The sequence below is a fragment of the Pelmatolapia mariae genome, unplaced genomic scaffold (assembly GCF_036321145.2).
Source record: "Pelmatolapia mariae isolate MD_Pm_ZW unplaced genomic scaffold, Pm_UMD_F_2 NODE_ptg000258l+_length_24459_cov_1, whole genome shotgun sequence".
NCBI classification, from domain to species: domain Eukaryota; kingdom Metazoa; phylum Chordata; class Actinopteri; order Cichliformes; family Cichlidae; genus Pelmatolapia; species Pelmatolapia mariae.
In genome coordinates, this window is record NW_027051948.1 from 2,181 (window position 1) to 22,081 (window position 19,901).

At 39.6% G+C, this 19,901-nt stretch overlaps 2 protein-coding genes across 2 annotated transcripts; one reads left to right on the top strand and one right to left on the bottom strand.

Annotated features, from left to right (window-relative positions):
- The first annotated feature begins 2,663 nt into the window (after positions 1-2,663).
- LOC134622879 (polyserase-2-like) lies at positions 2,664-10,273 on the top strand. The gene is made up of 6 exons (XM_063468190.1): positions 2,664-2,709; positions 3,269-3,283; positions 3,419-3,581; positions 8,739-9,007; positions 9,615-9,763; positions 9,941-10,273. The coding sequence occupies exons 1-6, from the start codon at positions 2,664-2,666 to the stop codon at positions 10,271-10,273; spliced, it is 975 nt and encodes a 324-aa protein (XP_063324260.1).
- Positions 10,274-13,209: 2,936 nt separating this feature from the next.
- On the bottom strand, positions 13,210-15,427 carry LOC134622878 (fructose-bisphosphate aldolase A). Its single transcript, XM_063468189.1, has 6 exons — positions 15,316-15,427; positions 14,797-15,063; positions 14,541-14,701; positions 13,918-14,176; positions 13,593-13,792; positions 13,210-13,460 (listed from the first exon to the last, which is right to left on the bottom strand). Exons 1-6 carry the CDS (start codon positions 15,425-15,427, stop codon positions 13,368-13,370), a joined length of 1,092 nt encoding a protein of 363 aa, XP_063324259.1. The 3' UTR covers positions 13,210-13,367.
- Between the last annotated feature and the right edge of the window lie 4,474 nt (positions 15,428-19,901).

A 19,901-nucleotide genomic window follows, 5' to 3' on the forward strand; every position in this document is an offset into this window, starting at 1 on the left:
CTTCTATAATTAAGAATCATTATCAAGACATGCTCAATGATACGATGATTTGTTTGTTTCTGGGTATCTCAGCAACCATTTCTTCTGTTTCAAGAAAACAGCCCGGAGCTTCAAATATACCCTCTGCAGTGGTCGCTTCGCTCAAAGCCTCGCTGTCGTCACACAGATGCTGTCATCCAAGGTGCAAGAAGCCACTGCAGTATTGTCCTAAACGATAGGTGTCGCCATTTAGTCAATAGTGGAAAAAACCTGCTAATAGGGAGCATAAAAAGTTAAAACCAGAAACCAAGACTTTGTTAAGTGTCAAGTGTTGTTTTGCAAATTTCTTTCCACAAACTCAAGCTCCTAAACAGATGCAACATCTCACTCTGTGTATTTGTACATCTCTGAGCTTCTGTGCAGGATTATTCTTAAAATGGTGGTAAAAACTGTCACGATTTGGACTTGAAACTGGTTTTGCGACTTCCATTGTGGGAGGTCACAGGGTGAAAGTGCAGCAGTGTAAAGAAACAGGTGTGCTGCATTTTAACCCAGGACAAAATTAGAGCACTGCTTCCAAATGCACACAGCAAGTATTTTTTCCATTAGATCTATTCTCTTCCTGTCAATTTGAAGGAGGAATGCATAGGAGGAAATGACGGTACTGAAAGTGCCAGTAATAGTCATTACATGCTGTGTCTGCACTTTGTGTGGTTACATTTCTAGCAAACAGCACGATAGATTATGGTGTAAGCTAAGGCGTAGGGTTTCAGATAGGTTTGTGGATAGGTTGACAAAATTTACATTACCTAGACCAAAACAGGCCATTGTGGACTTGTGGACATATAAAAACTATAACCAGTTAACCTCAGTGGTGTGTACAGAAAGTCTTAACTACAGACACCGACCCCTTGTTTATGTCTTCCTTTTATTTGATTTGCAAATTATAGTCTTTGTTTTCCTGCTCTCACTCAGGCTTATACAGACATGACTGCTGTGTATAAGTAACCCACAAGAACTTAGATGTAACAATTTCTTGCTTGAAAGTTGTACATTTTTTGTGGATAAAGCTCATAACGCAATTACATTTTATATTTGTGGTTGTGTGGGTGCAGAGAAGTCCTCAGCAAGAAAAAACTGTATGTGACTCTAGTTCTTTTTGCACATCACCTAATCAAGTTCACCACTACTAGCAAGACAGAAGTCTGTTGTGCCCATCTTGTGGCACTTACCCTGTGCAGCATGAAGATAAAATATGAGTACATAGGATGGTGAGCAACCACCCACAACATGGGAATCACTCTGTTTCACTTTCATGACAGGTTTTATACATTCATTTTTTAAAGTGGTGTGGTTTTAATAGTCAACCCAGTCTTATTCCATACCCACATCAATACCATGCACCATTACATTATTAAGTAGCCTAGTGGAAGTCCAACTGGATTGTTTGTTCACCATCTTGCCTTGCATATAAAACTGTATACATTTTGTTTTTATTAACATAGGCAACATCCGACATCCTGAGCAATAATATAAACCTGCCCAGGTTAGGGCAGATGATCCAAGTGACGGCTGGACATCAGCTGTCCCCACCCGAGGAACTGGTATGGGTGCAGGAAATGGCTGGACCTTAGTCGCCCTGGGAACAGGAACAGGTGGACGGGTATGCTCAGGGATGATCACAGGAAGACGAACAGTCTTCACAGCCACAGGTTGGGAGGCATGAACAGTCTTGTTGATGACTGGTTGAACATTACAAAAAGTTTCTATAGATGAAGGCGGGACAGCACAAACAGTTTCTGGGAAAGCTGGCTCAAAAACATGGAGAACAGATTCAAACCGACACAACTGTGGAACACAAAACTCAACCTGATCTGAAGCACTCAGACCAGATAGCCAGCTTAAAAATAGAGGATGCCTTCTAATTGTCCTTAACATTTCAAACAGTATCAATTATTAATCATGGCAAAAGCGACTAAAACCAAGTGAAAGCATGTGGGCTGGGAAGCCATTTCAGCATTATATCATCATGTTATGGTCACATCGTTCTGTCATGTGATTAGAACTTACTGATTACTGAGCAGACAGGGCACACATACAAGGAGGGAATGACAATGGTGTGACAAGGAACAGAGGGAAACTGAGGACTTAAATAAACATGATTAAGAGACACAGCTGGGGAAAAGAAGGCACAGGTGAACAGAATCAATTAATGAGCAAGAAAAAAGCAAAACTGAACACAACCCACACAGGAGAAGAGACTATCAAACTATAACAGGTAACACTGAGACTGAAGCTAACACACGTGAACCTGACAGGCCAAAGTAAACACAAAGACAAAACACATTAAACATGGAAGAAACACAGAAACACAGACTTGGCATCGGGAACGTAGGAGGGCTGGAAAAAGAATAACAAAGAATATGATGAATACAAAATCAGAATAAAAACCCAAGCAAAGCAAAGGTAAAGTTTAAACTGAAAACTATAACAAAGTCAAATGGGAACTATCAAACAGAAAACAGAGTCCCAAATATAAAACGCTGAGTACAAAACCCAGGATCGTGACACTTATGCTGGTTATGCTGGAATGTTGAGAAACAGGTTAGAATAGGGAGTGAAAGAAAACTATCACAATGACAACTCTGCCTATTGTAAATACAACTTTACTGTGAGCACACAGGATGGCAGCCTGGATCCTCTTGGTGTGTGCGCTCATCACTCTGCAAGGTGAGCCCTAATCTTTAACAGCTTTTTTGGTTTGTTTTAGAGCTATTTTGCATAATGTGTGAGAATCTGGGTAATAATGGTTTTGTATTGAAGTGTATTGTGTAAAAAATGTAAGAGAAAGTAAAGTGAAACAATCCCTCTGCTGTCAGTATGAACTTTATGAAAACAGGAATTACAGCAATGCTGCTTCATTAAACAGCCTTACTGTTGGTTATCAGCGATGCTTAAACAATTTTTTTTAACCTTTTGCTTAGTAACTTAGTAACAACAAGTCTTCAGTGTGTCAGAACAAACCACAATGTAATATCACATTGCAGAAAGTTTTTCATGTATTCAACAGAAATACAGAACGGCCTGCATCAAGTCAAATTTGTTGACTTGAAATAATGCAAGTAATATGCGATGTAAGAAATCACAGTACTATTTGCCACTTAGCTGTATTTACAGTTAACGAAAAAAAAGCTGTAACTCTAGTGTCCCCATGTGGCTGTTGTTACACATATATTGCAACATTTACAAAGATTATAATTTCTAGTAACGTCTTCTCCTATTCTTACAGGCTCAAAGGCTCAGGGTGAGCACATCACATTTCATATATACCATACAACTGTGTAAATACTCTGAATGTTCATATTCCAGTGTGACTAGAATCAAGCATGAGAAATTTTATTGCATATCAACTGACACCCAGCTGTCTATGCTCTGTCAGATTGTGGGGTGGCACCTCTCAATACAAGAATAGTGGGTGGTCAGAATGCCACAGCTGGGTCATGGCCCTGGCAGGTGAGCGTACACTATCAATCATCTCACATCTGTGGAGGCACCCTCATCAGTGACCAGTGGGTGCTCACAGCAGCTCACTGCATTATAACGTAAGATATACTCTTTGTTTCATTCTCTATTGCACGTTTTTACCGGAAGCCTATGTGGGAACATTGTGTTCAAATTCAGTATTTTAGAGACCCCCCGAAAAAGCTTTCAGATTATTTATATTGCCCAGCAGACCTCAAAGAAACCAAACATCAGTGAGAGACTCAGAAAACAAGTGAAGCATGTGAATTAAAAGTTGGGCAAAATAGCCTGACAGACGGCGTTCACAGAGCAGTTTTAATAAAGTTAGCTGATACAAATCAATATTTGTTGGTGACAGATAACTAGCATAACTAACATACAAGTTCAACTAGTCCACTATTGTGCAGAAGGTGTTTCTACAGTGAATAATGGTGATTCCAGCTCATCAGAAAAAATATTTATGTTAATAAACTATTAAAAGAATGGTTATACAAAATCAAATTAACATATTCATGTCTGGCCTTCAGTGCTATTTGTACTTCTAAATGTTGAAATTAGTTATTTCCTGTATGTTATCTTGAATACACTGGTGCTAAGTGGCACTCGTCTTCTGGTGCTTAAACTGTTGAACAGGCAAGCAAACAATAGTAATGAACTGATGCGACAAAAAAACCCCAATTTGTGCTTTACATAGGATCTACTTTCTTTCTACTAACTTGCCGCCACAAACCATAACTACGCAGAAGGAAGTGTGTGTCTAAGTGTGACTACAGGTTTGTTCCTGAGACAGAATGATAAGGTGTCAGCACTGATAGCAGTGTTAGCTGGCGGTACCTTTTGTAGATGTAATCAGTAAAAAAGATTTTGTCAAGAAGTGGCTCTTTCCTTTACATCCAATCCTCAAACCTGGTGATGTTTCACTGCTTTGCTTTGTCATCTGATTGATAAACAAGAATTCCATGCTTAAGATGTTTTCCTCGTAACTTGTATTTTTGCTTGTTGCACAATAGTCAACCTGTGTGATAACAATTTTGTACCATGACAGGCGTCTGCCAACGGATGAAGAAATATCCTCTTAGCATGTCTTCCTATTTAATTTCGTGTCATACACAGTAAATTTAAAGGTCACACATTCAGACTAGTCACCCTGACTTTAGTGACAATAACATGATAAGCTAAAACTGATGCTGTGTGGGTGAGCTGACCTAATTAATCCAGTTAAGTAGCTTGTAGAAGCATGTATATGTACACAACACCTCACAGTTGACTGCAAGGTGCTGTGGTCCTGTGGGCGTTAAAATCGTCATGCCTACACCACATGATTGACTGGTGGTATGAAGTGTGTGTGCTGACATGCTGCGTTTGGTTTTTACCGTACATGGCAGTGTACCTTATGGACACATTTTCTCCACTTTGATCTTATCAATTCAAAGGAAACTGTTGCAAAGGTTTTGTGGTTTGTTCAAATGAAACTTTGCAAACATGAACAATGTTTCCATGTTTTGTTTTGTTTCTTTCTTAGAGAGAAGACACTTTCTCCTGGCAGCTCTTTCTTCTTTCTTCAGTCTTTTTTTAATTGTACTGTGATGAGCTCTAACATTTAGCACGCTACCCGGGCCACTATACCCTGAGATCTAACCCTTTTTTAAAGTGAACATTTGCTGGGACATCCGTTCCTGGATAAATTGTGCCATCGTGTGAACGCACACCTGAATGCTTCAGACCAGCAAACTGCCAGAACATCAGAACTGCTGATGATCAGATAAGCACCTATTGCTACTGATCCTCATAATTCCTATCCAATCAGTGGGATGTGCTAAGTTTTACAGGACTGCGCAGAGTCCTGTAAAAAACGCTCTTTTTTCCTGGATGGACTTTGCTGTTATGTAAATACTGCTGGATATTATGAGGCAGGAACTCACACTTTCTATTTCAGTTCCTTCACGCTGTAAGTTCTGTCACAGTGTTTGCTACAATGCACATACAAAAGTCATGTGGTAAAGGAAGTGAGTCTTGGTACATAAGTAGGTCAAATACAAGGCTTTCACTCACTCACACAAGATTGTGTCATGTGTAAAATAAGTTACATTTTTTCTTTAGACGTTTTTAAACTTATTTTTTTCTGTGTTTCTGTGCAGTTTGGGTAATTTTATCCAACAAAGCCTCTACATTACATTTATAAAAGTGCCCCACTTTCCCTTAACATGAACCCAAGTGGGAATTCAGTTTTGACTTTTGTCTTCTGGGTGAATGTCTTGTGTCTGGCCCATTCATCCGGCAAAACCTGCACTACACTGGTCTTTTTGTTCTCTCAAAGGATTTCCTAGTCTTTCTGCCAGAAGGCAAATATCCAGGTCAACACCTAACTGAAACTTGGTGGTGGTGGCTCATTTTACTGCCTAATTAGCAACATATCTGCTTAATTAGTATTCAGATCAGTCACCAGGAATTAATTTTGACTGAAACAGGTTCACCCAATACACTGATGACCCAAATAAAGGTCTCCTAATTCCTTATTTATATGCTTCGAGTCTTTCCAGTCTTGGTGATAAATGAGCATGCTGCAAGATAAGGGTTTTTAATTTTATGTTTTATTGCTTATTCTTACTTATGTAAAAGCATTTTTGGCTTTACTTGAAAGTCAGAGAGAAGCAGGGAAGCAGAAGGATATGCTGAAAAGTTATGCCACAGTGGGGAAGTGAGTCGTGAATGGTATTTGCTTCCATGTGGTAGAAATTATTATACAATAGAGCCAATTTATTTATTTGGAGAACTGAAATTTACAGATTTACTACCATGTCTATGACAGTTTCTTACAGCCAGTATTGTGGTTGTTACTCACAAAAGTAATCTATTAGACATTACTCATTACTTTTTAAAAAAGCTAATGCATTACACTACCTAACTACTTCCTTGAAAAAAAATTGTCATACTACTTGTTACATTCCTTCTGCATCACTCCATAACATGACCGAATATACATTGTCACATGATAACCAATATATACCTTAGGCTACATTATGCAGATAACTGAGCAACTTGGGTAACACAACTAAACACAGAATTATAACTGTAACCCGATTAGTCAGTTCAGTGCAGTAATGTGCTACATTAATGTATTACAGAATGTGACCACAGTATGTTTTGCACAGCTGTAATGAAGCTGTAATAAGTGGGATGCATTACTTTTTAACCTTTTACTTTGTAACTTTGCTTTGTTGTAACACACTTTGATAACACACTGTCTCATAAATGAAGCATTTCTTCATTTTAAACTTGCATGATACATCTACAGTCTGAAGAGAGCTCAGTGCACTCTACATAGATCTCATACATAGACTTTTATAAATATAAGTCTCATGTTCAAACCAAGGCGTGGCCAAGTATAGACCGTAAATAATTTAAATAACAAGTTACTGTCCCTGTGTGGGCTGGTTTTGGTTATACAGTTGCAAGAACACCAAATTTGAAAGGGATGATGCAAAGATCATGTTGTGTTGTGTTTGGATCTTTCAATTTGGGCCAAATTCCAAATTTAGGATTTTTCAATTAGGACAGGTTTTGGGAGCATTTGTTGAACATGTGCACACCTCTCGGCTAGATATCTTTCCCTCTGTGCATACAAGAACCAGGGCTATGTCTGGGTTATTCTAGAGCAGGAGTGTCGAACTCCAGGCCTCAAGGGCTGGTGTCCTGCAGGTTTTAGATCTCACCCTGGGTCAACACACCTGCATCAAATCATTAGTTTATTACCAGGCCTTTGGAGAACTGCAAGACACATTGAGGAGGTAATTTAGCCATTTAAATCAGCTGTGTTGGATCAAGGACACATCTAAAACCTGCAGGACACCGGCTCTTGAGGCCTGGAGTTCGACACTTGTATTCTAGAGAGAGCCCAGCAACGAACTCGAAGCCAAATAAGTCAGTGAAAAATGAACTTTAAAAGCCGACAAAAATATAAAGCCTGGTTAAAATAAGCAAAAGTGCAAATCCAAAAGTCCAGGAAGTAATAAAGGAGTACGGGCAACAAGATCATAGAGAAAAATGCAACAACAAAAAGGAAGACAGGGCTCTATACTCTATACACAGATGTGAAACTAGTGAAGGAGAAAAAATTAGAATTAAACAGAAAAACAAAAGGCAAAAACACTGAGATCTCTAGGTTAACAATAAATCTGGTGTGGGAAACAGGAGGATACAGGAGGCCGAAGAAATAAATAGAAACACAATAGAGCCACTAGATTTAACAAGGAACAAGGACAACACAAGAGAAAAACCAAGGACCATGACACAAATGGTACACTGCGTCACACAGCCCCACATTATGGGGGGGGATTTTAGTTTAGGCTGTCAAAGGATGCTGCATGTATTCTTTGCTCTGTATGTTTACTCATATTAATTCTTACTATCCATAAAAAACTACTTTGGGCCTTATTTACTAGTGTATACATGCAAAGAAAGTAGGTTTTTTTTTTGTACAAAATTACCACCCACATAAGCTACTCTTCTGTTTCATAACTTTATATTAATGTGTTTCTTAGATAATTTAACTCAACAGTGGTTATGGAAGGACTGTGGCAGTTCTATTTGTTTACACAACACGTACAAATTCAGTTGAGGAAATATTGATGGATTGTATGCATAGTTAAAAGTTTTGCGTACATAGGTAGAAAGTTTTTTTTTACAGTTAGCTTCTGACCCTGTGGTTTGTGAAATTAGTATAAGTTAGGGTGACCCATAAACACACTTTTTATCTAGTTCATCACTTGGGTTTGATTGACTTTGGGCATAAGCTTCTGTTTTAAAAAAATAAAATAAAATTTGCACACGTTTTTCTATCAGGAGTTGCGGTGTTGCCGCTGTCACTATTCACCGAGAAGGTCATGGGTTCAAATCAGGTTCAAGCCTTTCTGTGTGGAGTCTGCACGTTCTTCCTCCGTCTGTGTGGTACTTGGGTCTACTCTCACAGCTCAAAAACATGCATGGAGTTAGATTAATTGGTCATTATAATTTGGCCATATATGTGAATGGTTGTCCTGCCCAGGGCGTTCCCTGACTTTTGCCCCATGACAACTGGGTTAGGCTCATGTGACTCTGAATTGGATGAGATAATGGATGTATGTTTCTACTAGTGGTTAAATACAATAAAAACCAATTGCCAACAAATTAGGGCATGACAGGTTTGAGAAAATATTCTAAATCCATGGATTGATTTCATTATTATTCATTTAATACAGAAACTCACTCAGTGCATGGACGCTCTACTTCGGGAGAGAGACTCAGGCTGGGCCTAACACTCATGAGGTGAAACAGAGCGTGTCGCAGGTCACTGTCCACCCTAACTACAACAATTCTTACTTGAACAACGACATTGCCCTGATGAAGCTCAGCAGCCCTGTCAGCTTCACTGACTACATCAGACCTATCTGCCTGGCAAGTAGCTCCAGTCAGTTCTACAACTCCACATCCTGCTGGGCCACTGGCTGGGGCAAACTCACAAAGAATGGTGAGATTTTTATTTAATTTGTGTAGCTGGTGGCGGTGGAAGCTTTGCCACTTAAATTTGTATTTGCATATCAACTGTCAGGGGCTGGGTCTGTGACCCAGTGTGTTTCTTATTGTCAAGCTTGTTTTGTCATGTCTCTCAATGTTTCCTGTTTTATTTTGAAGAGCCAGGATTTTCCATGTTCATTGTGTTTTGTTCGACTTCCCCCGTGGTGTCATTATGTCCATTACAGTAGCTGTTTCTCCATGTGTTTCCACTTCCCCTGAAATGGCTCTCAAATTGGCCCTCAAAGTGTCCCGCATGTGCAAAAGAAGACGTCACACACAACGCGCTCTTTGTTACTTCCTTTAAAAGTTGTTGCTATTAAAGTTTTTCACCCTGCAAGGTGTGCAGTTCACATATTCGCATAATACTTTTTGGTGCCTGAACTACTAGACAGATACACAAACTGTTTGTTGCTGACAGGAATGTCAGTTTTTTGTGGTAGTTTAGATATTGAATAATCACATCATCATTCGTGTTATCGTTTGCACATATCCATTGAAAATACTTTTGAATTCGTGAGACTGGATGAGAGTGGACTCATTTCATGCTTTGCCTTTCACAGAGACTTTGCCAGCTAATGCACCCCTCCAAGAAGTTCAGATTCCTGTTATTGGAAACAAACAGTGCAGCTGCGATTATATCCCAGCAAAAGATGCGAACATCACTCAGCAAATGATTTGTGCAGGGCAACAGAACAAAGGAGCATGCCAGGTTGAAACAAAAGCAAATTGTTGTAATATGTATTCTCCCTTACAGAAAAACAAGTTTATTTATTTATTTATTTTTTGCAATTTCAGCCCTATAATGTAAATATAGACTTTTTTAGTTTTGAGAATATGCTGTTTCAGTCCCCTTCTTAATGTTTGTGTTTTATCCTACTCTTTTCAGGGGGACTCAGGTGGACCTTTGCAGTGCAAACAGGGTTCCAAGTGGATCCAGGCTGGTATTACCAGTTTTGGAGTACCTTGCGCCCAGGCAGGTTTCCCTGAGGTCTACGCTCGAGTGTCTGAATTCCAGACTTGGATCACAAATCAAGTAGCGGGGGCGAATGTGGGCTTTGTGACCTTTACTTCTAGTGGCACTGACACAGACAGCAGCTTTGTGTGTCGCAGCAACAACTCCACTGGCAGCACAAACTCTGGAATTTCAGCCAAGTTTGCACCTGAGCTTGGATTTTTTATCTTCTCAGTGAAAATGTTGCTAGACCGCATTTTAGTTTAACACAAAAAATATCTCCTCTTCTGCTCTTTTTGTCTTTAAAGGTATAGTGCGTAAACTGGCACCCACTCCTATGTATTTTTAATGACTGAATGAATGAAGTTCATGATGATGCATGAATTTGTTAGATGTAATGGCACACTAATCAATGTATATTTAGTACAACAACAAAGTGTTTTTCTATTACATAATCTTAAAAAATACTTACGTAAATTAATTGTTTTTTAAAGTATTTTGATTTTAAAAAACATTTGAGTCAAGTTTGACATAACTGCACTGCAGCTCGGGTGCATCAGCTTTTATTTTCTTTCACTACACTCACTACATCAATATTTTTTCTTTTGTTAATCACTTTATAAATCAGTTTGTGTTTTCAGCCAAACTAGAGTACATTGGATATGGAAACAAGCTGAAATTAAAGGTTATTCTGATTTGCTGGTGTTACTGAACATTATGTACAAGACTGGAAGAGATGTGCAGAATATATATGAATATATAAATATGCTCAGTTGCATATGTTCGGACGTAACGTACAACATCTACTAGATTTTTGGTTTTGGCTTTTTTTTACTTCCTGTTATAGATTTTTAATTCAGAGGCTTCTCGTGTCATTTTAAACCTTCCCAGAACTCTGAAATATGAGTTTTATTTTTGTGATCTGAGTCTTTGAGGAGACAGGGAAATTGTGGGTGGGAACATTTGGGGAAGCAATTTTTAAGAGAGGTTCTGCATTGATACACTGATGGATGTGGTCACAATGACTTCTGTCTCGGGCTTGTGAGCTGTCACCAGTTATGCTCTTTGAAACCGTACTTTATGGTCAAAGGATTGATCTGAAACTGCAACTGATGCGCCCAATGACGTTTTCTTTGTCCAAGAGAACGGCTGACACCTTTAAATTTGACATGTAGCTCTTCCTCTTATGCGATGCTCCAATCTAGTCTGAGAAAATGGAAATTAGATATATCAACAAACCAATATTTTAAACTCAGGCTTCTTAAATAAACCCGGATGTATCAAGGATCGTTAAAGTGGATCTGTTGTGCTTATCTCCTGTTATGTTTGATGTATGTCCTGTTACATTAATAGATACTCATCAAATACTCATAGCGCCAAATCACAACAACAATTGCCTCGTGGCACTTTATGTTGTAAGGTAAAGACCCTGCAATACTACAAAGAAAACCCCAACAATCATACTGACTCCCTATGAGCAAGCGCTTTGGCGACAGTGGGAATGAAAAAACTTCCTTTTAACAGGAAGAAACCTCCAGGAGAACCAGGCTGAGGGAGGGGTGCTGGGTAGGGAGGTGAGAGGAGGACAGGACAAAGACATGCTGTGGAAGAAAGCCAGAGTTTAATAATAACTAATAACTAAATTTAGAGAGGTGTATAAAAACATAGTGATTGAAAAAGGTGACTGAAGAAGAAACACTCATGGGAATCCCGCAGCAGCTTACACCTGTTGCAGCGTAACTAAGGGAGGATTCAGGATCACCTTATCCAACCATAAGTATATGCTTTTATCAAAAATGAATGTTTTAAGCCTAATCTTAAAAGCAGAGAGGGGGTTTGAAGGCTCTGCCTCCCATTATACTTTTAAAGGTCATGAAGATAAGATGGCTGTGGCCTGATTATTTAACACCTTGTATGTGAGGAGCAGGATTTTAAATTCAATTCAGGATTTAACAGGGAGCCAATGAAGGGAAGCCAGTATAGGAGAAAGATAATGTCTCTTTGTAGTCCCTGTCAGTACTCGTGCTGGAACATTTGGGATCAACAACTCCAAGATATTTGTAACCTGCACTAAAGCTGTTTCTTTACTGTGACGAGCTCTGAAACCTGACTGAAAATCTTCAAATAAACCATTTCTCTGCAGATGATCACTTGTTTTAAAATTACTCAAGAATTTTTAATACAAAAGTACATAGCCAGATAATACAGACAATTTGATCATATTTAAAATTGAAAGATTAATTAATGATAGGACTTCTTTAAGCAGCTGCCCTATGACAACCCTCATTAATGTTTAAATAGCTGGGACTCTCCACCATTTGGTTTCAGAACTGAAAAAGATTCTTAGATAAGAGGTGAAACCACTTCGTGGACCCTAAAGGAGTCCAGTAGGTTTCTTTCAAAGCTCCTTGGACTATCATGACCTGGATGAGTGAGAACCAACAAAGACAAACTCCTGTTCAAACCTTTTATACATGAGGGGCAGCCAGTCAGAAGACAGCCGAGGATTAAATTAGGGCCTCGTAAAGCCCCATTATAACATTTATTATTTTATTTATTTATTATTTATGATTTATTCCATCTCTTGCAGTTGAAGTTGGTTAATGTACTTTTTCAAAGTACTACTGACTATAAGGGAAAGGTTTCTGTGTTGACTGTTTTTCTTAATGCTTCTACTTTTTATGTGCAAACAGTTCAACTTGTAACAAAGAATCAATCTTCTGGGGATCATAAACAGTTAGAACAGAGGTTTTAGAATAACAGTAACAAGGACACATTTTACTTCTGTTTGGTAATTTGCTACCTTACAGTCCCATCAGCAAACTTCATTTGCTAATAAAAATAAAGCTAGATCAGTAAACCGCGTAAGGCTACTTCTGCTTGAAGTACAATTATTATGGCAACTGACAGTGTTAGTTTCATGGGAACTTAAATGTTGAGCAGTGAGAAGTAAAACACAAAGTAAAACCAGAAAAAGGAAGGAAAGCGTCACGCTATGGTAAATACTTTATTCCATGGTAACAGTATAAATCATATACTGAACTTACTGGAAGCAGACCAAGGAAAATAGTACAAGTTGTGTAAAAACAGTGTGGGAATCTTCACCTGAAAAAAGGTGTTTAAAAATAAAAGCTAAGGGAATGGAGGAAGAACGTGTTTTAGTCTTCTAGCTGCAGCAACCACTCAAAGCTTTTTTTCCTTCTTTCTCTTTTGCTTCCTACTGAGATGTAAAAGTGCTGCTGTTTCTGTTGTAGTGTTTAATAGTAGAGTGTGAATTTCATAGGTGGTGCCTTAAGGGATGTGTCCTTTTCCGTGATGATGTAATAATGGAGGGGTAGGGGTGGAAAAAGGGTGGTTATGCTTAATAAGCATGATTAGCCACAAACAGTGACTCTCCACCAGCAGCGCTGGCTCCAGAGGAAACATATTTGCCCACAGAGGCCTGGCTGTTAGCCTGTAAGATAGAAAAGATGATATTATTTATTGCACAAGAGGACTCTAGAGCATAAGTTTGATGTTAATAATAATAATACAACTCTTTCATATAGTTACATATTTCAGTTGCACAGTTCATATTCAGACATACCAGAGCTCTCTTTACAAACTCCTCTTGGCATGCCTTTCCGTTCTCCTTCTTCCCACCCCAGGCTTTCAGGGCAGAGGCCTGCAGTGCACGGCCATATGAGAAGGTGAGTGCCCAGGGCTTGTGCAGGGGGCACTGGTTCATGGCGTTCAGGTTGACAGAGGCCTCCTCCTCACTCTGACCACCAGACAGGAAGGTAATACCTGCAAAGCAGGTAGAGTTTAGCAACCCAGATTGCAGATCTAATGCAGATTAGTCATAAAAGATTATGTCTAAAAAAGTGGAAAAGTGTGCATATCAGCAAGCGTGTGATGTACTTTCAGCTTACCAGGAACTGCAGGGGGAACGGTGCGGCGCAGGGCAGTAACAGTTGCCATGGCAATCTCCTGGTTGGTGTACTTGTGTGAGCAAGAGTGTCCAGCGGTAACCATGTTGGGTTTGAGCAGGGTACCCTCCAGGTAGACGTGGTGGTCAGACAGGGCCTTGTAGACGGCAGCCAGGACCTTCTCAGTGATGTACTGACAACGCTTCAGGTCATGGTCACCATCAGGAAGAATCTCAGGCTCAACAATGGGGACAATACCATGCTAGGAAAGGCCAGGACACAAGGACAGTGTAAAATAGGAGCTCATATTAGGAAGGCAAGACATGAAATCCAAAAGTGAAGACTTTAAAAATGTAATGTTATGCTGCCTTGATAATACTATGATATAGTATTAATTTGGAGAAAAGTTTTTTGAGCTTGTTGTCACATTCTGAGGTTTACTCATTGTATGTTTCTACCCATGCAGGAAGTATGTGTGTGGCATGATCATATCAAATGCATGCCATGCAAAAAACAAACAAGCAAAAACAGCAAAAATATATATTTTTTAATTTTTTTTTAAATAGACCCAATACTAGATCTTGTAAAATTCAGTTAAACTGGGTTATCTGTCTGTTGTGTCTTACCATCTGGCAGATGCTGGCATAGCGAGCCAGGACATTGGCATTCTCTATGATAGCCAGTCTTGAGGGCGTGGTGGGGGTGATCTTCAGAACACAACGCCACTTGGCGAAGTCAGCACCATCCTTCTTGTACTGGGCGCAACGCTCATAAAGCCCATCGAGACCTGTTAAGAAGGAAAGCCATACACAATACGTTAGATAAAGATATTAAAAGATGATGATGTAATACTGATGATGTCTGGATCTTTTCTGTGCTCACCCTGGGTGGTTGTCTCGCCATTTGTTCCTGCCAGGGGGACAACACCTTTGTCGACCTTGATACCCACCACCATGCCTCTTTCTTTGAGGTATTGAGGGAAAGGCTTGCCATTGTCGGTCTTCTGGTACATGGTCTCGTGGAAGAGGATAACGCCACCAATACAGGGATTGATGCGGTCGTCAGCAGTGAAGAGGAGCTGGCGGTACAGCCTCCTGTTCTCCTCAGTGTTCTCAGCATTGATGCTCTGGAAGCGCTTGGCCACACTGCCTGGAGGTTATAGAAACATATAAAATCAGATGGACTATAAAAACATAGTATATAATTAGGTGTTGGAAACCACAGTCTGTCTGCATGTCTGCATGTTTGCAGAAATGTTTCAGTTCAGGTCTGAGAAAACACACACAGTGAAACCAGTTTCAACTGTAGCCTAACTGTGATCCTTAAGCCATAGTTTTTGGCAACTGTTGAGTTGACTGTCCACAAATGACTAATTGTTAGTATATAGGTTCATTTTCTTACCAGTTGACTCATCTGCGGCAAGGATTCCTTTGCCAGGAGCCACAATCTTCAGAGCAATATCATTGAGCTCCTTCTTTTGCTCAGGAGTGAGGAAGGGGTATGCGTGAGGCATCCTGACTAATGAACAGGACACAGGGGTTATACATTTTTACAGTGTGCCAAGGCGAAAGGTTATACTGCACTGCAAATCTGCTTTTGAGTATAACGGTTTCAGGGTATATGTGTGGGAAACTGCTAGATGAAAGGAGAACAAAACATTCATTGTGTGAAGGAAGTGGTAAAAAACCCCAAAAACGTCTGGCTCATGGTTTTATGTTTTCCTGTCAGACTATCTTTTGCTAAAACAACCCAGACCAGCTTGTGTTCTACATGCGACAGCAGCTGTTTAAGCTTTAACTGCTGCAGTAGCTTGTGCACTGGTTTCACACTATTCCCCAGGCACAATATGTAGCCTCACAGAGGATCCAGTGTCAGAGAACTCCCACAGATCCCCCTCCACCACCACCACCACCACATGCCCAACCCTCCCTGCATCTGACCACCCTTAAAAAATCGTGTGCACGTCCGTGACCTATTCCATTTTCTAGCCTCTTATTCCTGACCTTTCCATTCCCCTCCACAGCCCCCCTTCCCTCACCATTCCTCTTGACTGGCCTCCTATCGCATACCTCCTCCAACTGTCACCCTGTCGCCACTATCAATACGTTAGACTAAATATACCCAGTGTACCCAGTATAGTGCTTGCATGAGGCAGTGAGTGCACTGTAGCTCATGTAGCATGAATGGGCTGCATAAAAGAAAATGTGCAGGGTTCCACCCCGCTGTTGATGAGGCATGCCACATTGCAGAAGGCAGTCTAGATGAATTTATCTAGTAAAGCAAGAAATTAGTCAGACTATTGAGTCACCACTGACCAACGATTCAATAGAAACTTTGCATCAGATAAAGGTAAGTGACTGAATTTTACCAAAAATGATCAGCTTTGTTTAATGTCAAGGGAGATTCATTCTCACAGTTCATCACAATCATTATTTAGTGTTGTTATACTATAGGAAATGATGAGATATTTTCATCTGTATAGCATCTGGTTCACTGAGGTTGAAGTAACAAAAAACAAAAAAGACGCACACTCGCATTTAACCAACAGACATGAACCTGCGGGTTACACTGATATAGTTCGAGCTAGTCATGTTAACCACACAGTTGTGAAAGCTACAAGAAGATGCGTAACACTGTTTGTATTTTATCTCTGGTATACAGGTCATAAGTCTCTCATTATGCCAAGGCTTTATAACATAACATTCAATAGCTAACCAACAAATCCACTTCAAATGCTGTTTTCTTCATGGGCATGAATTCAATCTTTTACCTTTGAGGTTGCGAGGAGAGCTGAGAGAAGAGAGAAGAAGGGAGAAGATCCGGCCTTCGTCTGCGACACCCCTGCAAGCCTGCTGGCCCTTGTATTTATCCTCCCATTGTGACCCCTCACATTTCAGCTGCCCAACTATAAAAAGAACAGGATGCAACCAGAGATGGCTTGTGACATTCAGCAGGACTGGGGCTGGAGTAACGTGCTAGCGAGCAGCCACTCAAAGGGCAAAGAGTGTTTCAGTGAATGGCACAAAATGCGATGGAATAACAGGCAGTTAGGGTTTAGGTGAAGTCCAGATAGATGGGTGATGAGTAGACGATATTATCCAGAAATGTGTAGGGAAGAAGGGCATGGGGCAAATTCGCCTACTATGTAAGTGTTTCTTACACTCTCCTTAAATGAAATTATGCATCTTCCAAGCAACGCACATCCTTTACATTCTGTCTTATATGAAACATTTTATTTAGCTGCAGTTACTTTAAAATGCGCTGCCTCACCAAAGAAGAACATCTAATATCCAGAAGTCATTTGAAATAGTATGTGAAGGAAGATAAATTTGGGGGTATATGTAGAATGCACTAAATGTGTGTGTCTGCGTGCACACAGACACACACAGAAACAGAGTGAGAGTGAGAGAGGGTTGAGCATGTTGCAACATTGCCAACCTGCCCTTAGAAATCCAAACCAGACGCAGCAACACAGCACACTGATCCTTGACCTTTTCTCGACCTTTCATGATCGTCTGTGCTCTGAAGGAAGAGGTCAACCGCCAAGCTAGGGAAAGGTTGCAGGTTCATATTTTTGGGGCACATTGCACGTTGCATCTGTTTCCGTGTCTCTCACTCAGCTCATGGGAAAGCACGAAACAGACACATGAAAAGACATAAAATTTTGCTCCTCGGATGTTCTCACAGCTTCAGACTGTGGGTTTTGTAGTGCACACTACACTTTTTTAGTGGCACGCACTTGCCGTAAAAAAGGCAAACTTCCTGACAGGAGGGCTTGTGGGCTGAACGATGCAACATGAATAGATGTGTTAAGTAGAAATGTGAACAAGCAAATTCTACTGGTTAGTCAACTACAGGGAAAGTAATAGTCATAATGTTAGATGTTCATGAATAAAACATAGCACAGGTTTGCTACCAAACCCCTTCAAAATGTATGCATTATCCAATTTTCTAACTAATAGATGGGATCAGACAGTTCAGAGGAAGTCATTTAAAAGAAAAAGAGAAATTGATTTTTATTTTTTAGTTGTCTCTTAATGAGGAAACTTGTCTGAACTGTATGGTAAGTAGGACAGATTACGAATTCAAATGTTTTCACATTTCACCACATGCTCATCTTTTCAGAGTATGCAAAGAGCAGCAGACACTTTATATTAGCATTTCCTTTTGTATATAAACTGGAAACTTAAACTGAAACTTAATAACATTCCCTTTTCTTGCTTACAATTTAACGTGATAAACAAAAAGAATTTTATGGGACTGACCTCAAATTTTCAGCAAAGATTTTATCTTAGACCTGCTAATGAGGCAGATGGTTTTATTTAAATGTTAACATTTTAATTATTATTTGTGAGGAAAAGAATTTCATCTGGTTGTCCACATATCAATAAACTATCCAGTCTGTTTACTGTTTTACTATTGTTTAAGAAAATTAGAGCTTAAACTAAATTAAAAGTCAGCCGACCATCACAGTCTGTCTTATGTAACGCAGCGCTGCGGCTATTGAAGCTCCTCCTTCGTTGAGTTCCTCTACAGATGCCTTGGCTTTGATCAGTCACCTGATTATTTCTGCTTTTTGGTTTCAACATCTCCTTCTTACATACTTTCAGCAGAAGTAGCACCTTGCTCAGCTGTAAAAATTAAAAATAAAACCAAATATCACAGTTTCAATTATTTCCCATGGGAGTAACACAATGAACTGGATAATTAGTGCTACAATATTCTTGTCAGGTAAGACAGTTTGTGCCTTTTATCTTTCATTGTCTAGTTATGAATGTCTACAAAAAATATGCCTTCATTTTAATTAAAATCACACACTTAGGTAAACAAATATTTATTGAAAACCTGCAGAATGCTATAAGTAACACCCTATTATGGAGCAGTATGTGTGTTGTGCTCATTTCCTTTTTTTTTTCTCTGTGAATCAAACTGACTGAGACGTGTGATCAGCCCAGTTAGTTTCAGACTGTAAAAATAGCTTAATGAGTACAATATTTTAATTGCATTTCACCTTTAGCATGCGCTGAGTAAAAAACCCTTTCATAAATCATTTTGCAAAATTAAATTCTTGATTATTAATCCATAATAAATATGTAAATGCTAAATCACAAATAATTCTGTGCTAATGCAATCATCACATACTTGAGGCCTGTTTCCAGTGTCATATTGTACTTTTTGATCCTGTGATGAATAATCTAACTAACACTGTGTTGACAAGAATTGAACTTGAGGGCATGGCATTGTAATAAAATGTTTTAATAAATGTACTTTTCAGGGGTTATGAAACCATTTAATGTTTTTTCTTTATATTCATCACTATTTACATTGTAGATTCTCACTGAAGGCATCAACACTATTAATGAACACATATGGAATCATGTAGTAAACAAAAAAGTGTGAAATAACTCAAAAACATGTTTTATAGTTTAGATTCTTCAAAAATCACCACCCTTTGCTTTGATTACTGCTTTGCACACTCTTGGAATTCTCTTGATGAGCTTCATGAGGTCGTCACCTGAAATGGTTTTCCAACATTCTCAGAGGAGTTCCCAGAGATGCTGAGCACTTGTTGGCCCTTTTGCATTCACTCTGCGGTCCATCTCATTCCAAACCATCTCAACTGGGTTTAGGTCAGGTGACTGTGGAGGACAGGCCATCTGGCCGTCACTCTCTTTCTTGGTCAAATAGCCCTTACACAGCTCGAGGTGTGTTTGGGGTCATTGTCCTGTTTACAAACAAATGATGGTCCAACTAAATGCAAACTGAATGGGATGGCATGTCGCTGCAGGATGCTGTGGTAGCCATGCTGGTTTAGTGTGCCTTTCAATTTTGAATAAATCCCCAACAGTGTCACCAGCAAAGCCTCTCCCACACCATCACACCTCCTTCTCCCTGTTTCACGGTCTAAGCCATGCATGTAGAGACGATCTGTTCACACTCACCAAAGACACAGCAGGTGGAACCAAAGTTACCAAATTTGGACTCAT